The sequence below is a fragment of the Haliotis asinina genome, chromosome 14, assembly GCF_037392515.1.
Source record: "Haliotis asinina isolate JCU_RB_2024 chromosome 14, JCU_Hal_asi_v2, whole genome shotgun sequence".
Taxonomy (NCBI): domain Eukaryota; kingdom Metazoa; phylum Mollusca; class Gastropoda; order Lepetellida; family Haliotidae; genus Haliotis; species Haliotis asinina.
Genome location: NC_090293.1, coordinates 3,371,613 through 3,381,757, shown reverse-complemented (window position 1 = coordinate 3,381,757; position 10,145 = coordinate 3,371,613). Strand labels below are relative to the sequence as shown.

The window sequence follows — 10,145 nt, the reverse complement described above, 5'->3', positions numbered from 1 at the left end:
TTGTCAAAAGGCAGTGTTCATATGTGTGGATTTACTAATCTATACTGACTACACCCTGTCGGAAAGTGCGAGTGTAAAAACAGCATCCTTCATTCAAAGAATTAACCGCCACTACCTTAATTGATTGATTGCTCATTATTGGCTAACTAATGGCGGACATCATGCAATTAGTTGACAGGTGTGCTATCCTAGCGTGACCAATGAGACTACAGTGTGAAAAATTCTGAAACGATGTGTCACTTTTTCACATATTGACTGCTGAACGACACAAGACATAAATCAGGATCATATTATAATCAAGCTTTTGACCCGTGTTTGGGAACTTGATTATACCTTAAGAAGAAGAACGATTACAGTCAAAAAGTTTACTGTCAGTGGTGTTGTGTGTTACAGAATTGGATACAATTGATAAACAGAAATACATGGCGTCTGGATTAACAGTAATATCAATGCATGAATTATACAGAAATAACAGAAATACATGGCAAGGCATATGGATTGACAATAATATGAATACATGAAATGGCGTCTGGATTGACAATAATATGAATACATGACATGGCGTCTGGATTGACAATAATATGAATACATGAAATGTATGCAAACAACTTAAAGGTCACATGCAGCGTAAAACAAAACTTTGCAGATTCTGATACCTTTCGGTATGCACTTACAGAATCAAACCATCAAAAATGCCAATTCAACCTATAAGGTTGAAAGAACGCGAAGAAAAAAAGACCGCGAAATCAGAGTTCAAACGATTCACCAAATTTCCCCTAGCGCTGTGTGAAACAGTGGTTTCGACACCTGTGCTGCGCTGCTCCCATAACGCATGCGCAGTGAATAGGTTCGCCGGTCTTGAAACAGTATGCATACCCGGAGTATGAGGTCGTGAGCAGTAGTTTAATCTTGGTTGTGTACACAAACAAGTAAATAATCTGCTCGTTACATTATACAAACTTGTTGATTGTTGTAAGCAGCCTGTCACAGAGAAAGCTCAATGTCTGGTTGTTGACGGTTTGGTCTACTAATGCCTACAGGGACAAATAGCTACAGGGAATAATAGCTACAAAAATTGTTGTGACAGCGATACGCTTACCTGCAACACGCGTGGACTTTACCGGTTAGTGTGCACTAATGCTTACAATGGATTAGGGGAGTAGAGGACAAAGCGCAGTTAGCGGAGGTTATACTCCATCTCGCACGGTTGAAGGGTAGAAAACATATTTAGGGATAGAACAAAGTGAGAAGGAAATGTTCTATTTATTGAGAGAGATTTTTCTTATTGAGAAGGAAATGTATTACTTTAGAATGCTTGTAACCAAAATCCTCTTTGCTAACCATGGCAAACCCAAAGAAAGTCGAGTACTTCCCATCACAGAAAGGACAGCAGATACTACTAGATGGCTACAGATACAGACTCAACAGACAGACCTGTGTACACTGGAAGTGTGTTCGTGGAGGCTGTCTTGGTAAGTGCACCACAGTAGGACAGTTTGTTCGAAATCAGTCCCCACACAATCATCCACAGGAGGATCAAGGTGCTCTGAAGATTGCCAGTGCTCTCCGGCGACGGGTTCAAACTGAGACAACGCCAGTACCGACTATCTACGACGAGGGGATTTCACGACTCAATCGAGATGAAGCAGCGCCAGTCAAGTCCTTCTATTCAGTGAAGAGCGGACTGAACAAACAGAGACGAAAGATGATGCCGCCACTTCCTTAGACACTCAGCGATGAGAATCCACCACACCGCTTCAAGGAAACTTCTGATGGACTGCCTTTCCTTTGCATTGTCAACGGAGACGACGAGAAGATAATCTGGGCCCTTATTCTCGAAACGTTCGTAGCCCTCAGAATTCCTGACATTCAAGTGACCTGGGCAGATCCACACAAACAGACTCGGGCCATCCTTAATGAATGCATGTAACTGTTGTGCTGTGACGACTGATGAATGCATGTAACTGTTGCACTGTGACGACTGATGAATGAACGTAACTGTTGTGCTGTGACGACCGATGAATGAACGTAACTGTTGTGCTGTGACAACCGATGAATGAACGTAACTGTTGTACTGTGACGATTGATGAATGAACGTAACTGTTGTGCTGTGACGACTGATGAATGAACGTAACTGTTGTACTGTGACGACTGATGAATGCACGTAACTGTTGTGCTGTGACGACTGATGAATGAACGTAACTGTTGTGCTGTGACGACTGATGAATGAACGTAACTGTTGTGCTGTGACGACTGATGAATGCACGTAACTGTTGTGCTGTGACGACTGATGAATGAACGTAACTGTTGTACTGTGACGACTGATGAATGAACGTAACTGTTGTGCTGTGACGACTGATGAATGCACGTAACTGTTGTGCTGTGACGACTGATGAATGAACGTAACTGTTGTACTATGACGATTGATGAATGCACGTAACTGTTGTGCTGTGACGATTGATGAATTAACGTAACTTGTGCTGTGACGATTGATGAATGCACGTAATTGTTGTGCTGTGACGATTGATGAATGCACGTAACTGTTGTACTGTGACGATTGATGAATGAACGTAACTGTTGTACTGTGACGACTGATGAATCAACGTAACTGTTGTACTGTGACGACTGATGAATGCACGTAACTGTTGTGCTGTGACGACTGATGAATGAACGTAACTGTTGTACTATGACGATTGATGAATGCACGTAACTGTTGTGCTGTGACGATTGATGAATTAACGTAACTTGTGCTGTGACGATTGATGAATGCACGTAATTGTTGTGCTGTGACGATTGATGAATGCACGTAACTGTTGTACTGTGACGATTGATGAATGAACGTAACTGTTGTACTGTGACGACTGATGAATCAACGTAACTGTTGTACTGTGACGACCGATGAATGAACGTAACTGTTGTGCTGTGACGACCGATGAATGCACGTAACTGTTGTACTGTGACGACCGATGAATCAACGTAACTGTCGTACTGTGACGACTGATGAATCAACGTAACTTTTGTGCTGTGACGACTGATGAATGCACGTAATTGTTGTACTGTGACGATTGATGAATGCACGTAACTGTTATACTGTGACGATTGTTGAATGAACGTAACTGTTGTGCTGTGACGATTGATGAATGCACGTAACTGTTGTACTGTGACGATTGATGAATGCACGTAACTGTTGTACTGTGACGATTGATGAATGCACGTAACAAAATGTAACAAAACAAAAAAGGAAAGGCATTGTATATTCAACTACGTATTCAGGTAATAAGATATACAAATCGGCAATGTGTATCTGCGTTATGTAAAAACAAAAAGCCATTGTACGTTCAAGTAATAGGAAATACAAAAAGGCATTGTACGTTCAAGTAATAGGAAATACAAAAAGGCATTGTACGTTCAAGTAATAGGAAATACAAAAAGGCATTGTACGTTCAAGTAATAGGAAATACAAAAAGGCATTGTACGTTCAAGTAATAGGAAATACAAAAAGGCATTGTCTATTGAAATAACACGATATACAAAATATAGCTAATACTATTTTTTTTTAAATGTTTAGATCTGAAATATGGAGGTATTTGTATCAATTCTGTTGGCAGATAGGTTGCGCTGTCCTTGTCTGCTGGGAGTGTTTATGTCGGCGGATTGGCACTGCTTCTGCCAGTTATTTGGTCATGCCCTGGAGGTCGTTTGATGTGATCCAAGATGGTCGATTTCCGGTCTAATATGGTTGTAGATGGCACCTGTTCTTTCATTATGAAGTTTTGGGAAGTTTAACATACATAGGCGAGTGACACTTGACTTTGTAGACAAAACTTTCTTGTTTTTTAACAATAGTCTTCCTACCACTGGGTGTCAATGGGTGTTTAAGAAGTGTACAGTTGCCGAAATGGGTTTCAGTGTCGACTTGTTCCTGCGGGAGACGGCTAATGAGTGATACAGATGGGCCCCTGCAATGTTCATCGTCATGTCAGCCAGGTTCATATCCACGCCAGCACCTTCTCCTGAAGCTCTGCCCACCAGTTGTCATCACTGTTTGTGTCCAGTTCCATGGCGGTGCCCTGGTCAAGAAGTTGATCCAACGCAGGCGGCAGGGACGTCCCCTTCTCCAATACGTCCTGGGTGTATAGAAGAAGGACACGTTTCGGCATCAGCGTTGTGGTGGAGTAGAGGGCAGACGACAGCGTAAAGAAACACCATTCATCTTCAAGGAAGTTTTCAGTTACAAATATCACAGTTTTCCAACTGTTGTTGATGCCCATAACAATCTCATCTGCTGTGGACACACCAACATCAAAATTGCGGTCAGGGATGCACATACGCAGACATCGCTTGTCCTCCATTTCCTGTTTGAAAGTGGTGAATATCCATGACAATAGATCATGATCCTCTGTTGAGGCGTAGTAAAGGAATAGATCAAACTGGAAATGCTTCCTGTCAGGCTTATCAAACGGTAGACCACACGTCCTCAAGACGAAGAGCTTCCACGGCAGAGCATAGCTTTTCGCAAGCTTTGCGATCAGGATCACAATCCATACAACTAGAAATGCAGAAACAGCAGTCGGGAGCCATATTCTGCTGTAACACGCACGCCAGAGGGTGTTGTAGTGAGTCCATTCGGGCATTAATGGGCCCACTGTGCCCGCTTCATCTATACACCTATACGTCAGCACGTCAACGAACACAACATCCGTCGTCATCATCCATTCAATGAAGCCAACACTATTGCAACCACAAGCTAAGGTATTTCCTCGCAACGACACACTTAAACGGGGAGATAACTGCTGTATGTCGTCTAGAATCTGTCTCGTTTGGGGTTGAAAGTGACTGATCAAGTTGTCTGAAAGTTCAAGATGTTGAAGACGAGTTAAAAATTTGACAGAAGTTGGGAGATCAGTTAGTCCTGTGTTGGAGAGTCTGAGATGCGTTACACTGCTCAGGTTAGTGAACATACTTTCATAAATATTTGGCTTCATATTTCCAGATAAATCCAAATACGTCAGCTTTGTCAAAGGTTCGAAGAGTGTTTGGTAGTCTGATCTGGCCAGATCCATCTTGCTGTCTTTCAACTTCAGGACTTCTAGATTGGGCAGACTATGAAACATATCAGAGGGCATGTTCCACAGGTCGGCACCAGAGAGATCGAGAGACTTTAGCGTGGCTGCTCCATAGAGGCGAGTCCCTTCCAAGACGTCTGAATCCGCAGCTACTAGTTCAGTAAAGTTTGGGTTGTGAGTTCTAATGTGAATTGAACTGAAACGTTTGCTCAGATGACCGTACATGTATGTTCCAGATATATTTAGAGAACGGATTGGACGGGGAAGAAGGATCATCAGGGAAGGTTTGGCCCTGACGTCAGCAGATGCCTGGAGGTCTGTTGAATGTAGTTTTCTTCTTTTGGACCCGTGGTAAGAAAATGAAGGATATGACACATCCATGACTTCTAATTGCTCAAAGAAAAGTAATTTTCCAGCCACAGATAGCTCGCCTACCATCATATTTCCAGAGGCATCTATGTATTTCAAACATTTTTTTAATAAACATGTATCGCAAAGATCTAAAACATCAGCCTCCACCATGACAATCCTATTTTGACTTAGGTCTATCTTTTCGACACATATATGATTTAGATATGTCATCATTCCTTTCGTGAGGACAAGTGTTTCGTTGTTTTTCAACTTAGACATACTATTCTCACCCGTCTCTAGCCCAACAGCACAGAAGGTGATGAGTGACATGTTCTTCCCAGCAAGGCCATAGAGAGATCGTAAGGCTGGCTTCAGACCAATTGACCTCGCCTTCTCTATGTATAAAACTCGGAGGCACGGAAGGTTTCCAAAGGTACCAGCTTCGAGGGTTGTAAGAAGACAACCAATGATGTAAAGTTCCTTCAAAGGTGTATCCTTTAAGGGCTGAAATGTGTCATTTCTGAGGGTTGTAAGTTGACAGGCTCTTGTGTGAAAGTAAAGACATTCAAAATGTCTCAGTTTACCGAACCCTGGTCCGAAGACGGGCTCTGATGGAGAGGCTAGCCACAATTCATTCAAATTTACCAAGTCTGCAAGTGCTTTATCTGGAAATGAGATCTCATGCGTTGTTCTGAGGTCATCCTGCAACTTCAGCTTGGTGAGTTTGAGAAGATGCCTGAAGACGCCAGTGGGATAGGCTGATGGTGGTAGGTTGTTGTAACTGAGAGATAACTCCAGCAGTGAAGTGAGGCCATGGAAGCTGTTGACTTCCATGAAACGAATCTCACTAGATTCAAGCAGTAACCTTTCAACATTTGCTAACCCACTGAAAGAATAGTTTTTCAGGGTTGTGATATTATTAAAGCTCATGTCGAGATGTGAAGTGTTCCTAGGGAGATTATTTGGGACTCCAGTCAAATTTCGGTGTCTGCAATCCACGTGCGCCCCATCTTTGTGGTAGGAGACACGACAAGGGATAGAAGTTAGAGCTTCAGTGACGACCACCACTAACACCATGACTGTCAGCAGACCATTCATCGTTAGTCCTGAAGGAATACCAGTCATGTTGCTATGACATTGCCAGCATGGATGCATCTGTGGGCATGGAACATAGGCTCTTTTATAATAGCGGTATCCATGAGGCAACATTCATAAACATGAAATATAGACGCTGTCATAATAGCAGTATCAGTGTGGCAACATTCATATACATGGAATATAGACGCTGTCATAATAGCAGTATCGGTGTGGCAACATTCATATACATGGAATATAGACACTGTCATAATAGCAGTATCGGTGTGGCAACATTCATATACATGGAATATAGACGCTGTCATAATAGCAGTATCGGTGTGGCAACATTCATATACATGGAATATAGACACTGTCATAATAGCAGTATCGGTGTGGCAACATTCATATACATGGAATATAGACACTGTCATAATAGCAGTATCGGTGTGGCAACATTCATATACATGGAATATAGACACTGTCATAATAGCAGTATCGGTGTGGCAACATTCATATACATGGAATATAGACGCTGTCATAATAGCAGTATCAGTGTGGCAACATTCATATACATGGAATATAGACGCTGTCATAATAGCAGTATCAGTGTGGCAACATTCATATACATGGAATATAGACGCTGTCATAATAGCAGTATCAGTGTGGCAACATTCATATACATGGAATATAGACACTGTCATAATAGCAGTATCAGTGTGGCAACATTCATATACATGGAATATAGACGCTGTCATAATAGCAGTATCAGTGTGGCAACATTCATATACATGGAATATAGACGCTGTCATAATAGCAGTATCGGTGTGGCAACATTCATATACATGGAATATAGACGCTGTCATAATAGCAGTATCAGTGTGGCAACATTCATATACATGGAATATAGACGCTGTCATAATAGCAGTATCGGTGTGGCAACATTCATATACATGGAATATAGACGCTGTCATAATAGCAGTATCGGTGTGGCAACATTCATATACATGGAATATAGACGCTGTCATAATAGCAGTATCGGTGTGGCAACATTCATATACATGGAATATAGACGCTGTCATAATAGCAGTATCGGTGTGGCAACATTCATATACATGGAATATAGACACTGTCATAATAGCAGTATCGGTGTGGCAACATTCATATACATGGAATATAGACGCTGTCATAATAGCAGTATCGGTGTGGCAACATTCATATACATGGAATATAGACGCTGTCATAATAGCAGTATCGGTGTGGCAACATTCATATACATGGAATATAGACGCTGCCATAATAGCAGTATCGGTGTGGCAACATTCATATACATGGAATATAGACGCTGCCATAATAGCAGTATCGGTGTGGCAACATTCATAAACATGGAATATAGACGCTGTCATAATAGCAGTATCGGTGTGGCAACATTCATAAACATGGAATATAGACGCTGCCATAATAGCAGTATCGGTGTGGCAACATTCATAAACATGGAATATAGACGCTGTCATAATAGCAGTATCGGTGTGGCAACATTCATATACATGGAATATACGCATTGTTATAATAGTAGAATCAGTGTTGCAACATTCATAAACATGGAATATAGACGCTGTCATAATAGCAGTATCGGTGTGGCAACATTCATATACATGGAATATACGCATTGTTATAATAGTAGAATCAGTGTGGCAACATTCATAAACATGGAATATAGACGCTGTCATAATAGCAGTATCAGTGTGGCAACATTCATATACATGGAATATACGCATTGTTATAATAGTAGAATCAGTGTGGCAACATTTATAGAGATATAGAAGTGGAACATCCCATTTCAGGTTGCGCTACGTGGGGTCAACTTAAACAGGGCGGTGGGGTAGCATAGTGGTTAAAGCATTCGCTCGTCACGCCGAAGACCCGGGTTGTATTCCCCACATGGGTACAATGTGGGAAGCCCATTTTCTGGTGTCCCCCGCCGTGATATTGCTGGACTATTGCTAAAAGCGGCGTAAAACCAAACACACTCACTCACTCAACTTAGTCAGCATGTGGTTCATTCAATCAGCAGAAAGAACATTACCAAGATGTGGAAAGAAGATCCCCCTCTTGTATCCTTACGATCAACGATGTGATGTCACCGTGACCAGGCCAGCCTCTGCAGGTTGTTGTTATTGAGAAACTTGTGACAAAAGACGTAATACACTACAAGATCAACACTGCACACAAAAGCCTGGATCACGTGGACGTACCGCGTGTGAAAGACCAAACTCACGGTGACGTGCACCTTGGAAAAACATCCGCCAGTGACCTGCTACAGTACTTCAATAACAGTTACGAGGAAAGAACAGCTGTCTGTAAACAGTCTGCACACTTTCCTCATCAGCTTCTTTCAAAATGTTCATCAGCAACAAGAAGGCAGTGAATTCTAAATTTATATATACTGTATACTGTTTTCTATGGGAACGCTGAAGTGACCTGATGAATTAAGGTATAAACTAAGGTAAGAGTTAGTATGTTGAGTCCACAAGTTAATATATTGCGCGCTCAACTTAGTATCCAGAGATACTAAATAGTTCATGTCTAAGCAGTGGAAGAGCGGAGTTGATTTTTGCACATTTCAGTCTTGGGTTCCAATACAAAAATATAACACATCTTGTCCAAATCATGATCTAGTAGTGTTAGTACTGCACTTGATGCGTATGCTAAGGCCTATGTCCCTCTGTCACCCCAGATACCAGATGTGCCCCAGACGTTATTGTGGACAACTTCTACAATCTGGACAAAGACATGGTTATCATAGGATGCATGACAAATGTATCCGATGCGGTCTATCTTTCCCAACAGTAATGGAGCCGGACGGTGTTTGACGTGGTTTTAGAGCTGAATTTTAGGCATTTGTTGCACATACAAAATATTATATATGTAACTTTATTAGGTTTTGTGTGAGAGAGAGTGTCTACATGTGAATAGTATGTATAGACATTAGTTGAGACATAGGAATCTGCCAGTCCCTGCTGCCACCAGGTGTCCGAGGCTGCTTTCCTAGGATTGTTGACCGCTGTGACATACCTCTGTAACTAGACCTATAGCCCAATTGTCTCTTGTGGGGCCTTACTGGTTCTTACCTGATCAACAACGATGAGTGTCCGACAGAGAATTTAAGATAGTTGAAACGGAAGGGTGTGATAAAGAGGGAGAGAGCTTTGGTGTGCTGAAGATCTAAGGGTAAGTTTTCTAAGAGAGTGTTATAAGATTGTGTATTCTAGGCTTAGAGGACATACGCTTTTTCAGCCTGTCCAGTCACTGTCCAGTCACTGTCCAGTCCCTGTCCAGCCACTGTCCAGTCACTGCATAGGCATTTTCTAGTCGCTGTCAACTTAATGTTTATACTGTAATTCTTTGATTGTGTGGACTGTTTAGAAGAGGTTGCATACGAACCTTGGAACTTGACATTAACGGACATATGTTGAAACCACGGGATCGGGTTGAAACTTTTACATCCTCTACCCCCAACAACGAGATAATTGAAGAATCGACACGTGGTTTTTTTAGTGAGAATTGTCGGCATTTGAACTACACTTGCACATACAAATGGATCAAATATTCTGGCCAGTTTGATGAGATAAACTGTCATTGTGCCCACTTTAG

General features: G+C 41.8%; 1 protein-coding gene across 1 annotated transcript; it reads right to left on the bottom strand.

Annotated features, from left to right (window-relative positions):
• Window positions 1–3,989: 3,989 nt before the first annotated feature.
• Window positions 3,990–6,542, bottom strand: LOC137262009 (toll-like receptor 4). The gene has a single exon (XM_067799808.1). It carries the CDS (start codon window positions 6,540–6,542, stop codon window positions 3,990–3,992), a length of 2,553 nt encoding a protein of 850 aa, XP_067655909.1.
• Between the last annotated feature and the right edge of the window lie 3,603 nt (window positions 6,543–10,145).

What these genes read in the sequence shown, in the direction of transcription:
- LOC137262009 (XM_067799808.1), bottom strand. Translation starts at nt 6,542, where the DNA reads ATGACTGGTATTCCTTCAGGACTAACGATGAATGGTCTGCTGACAGTC.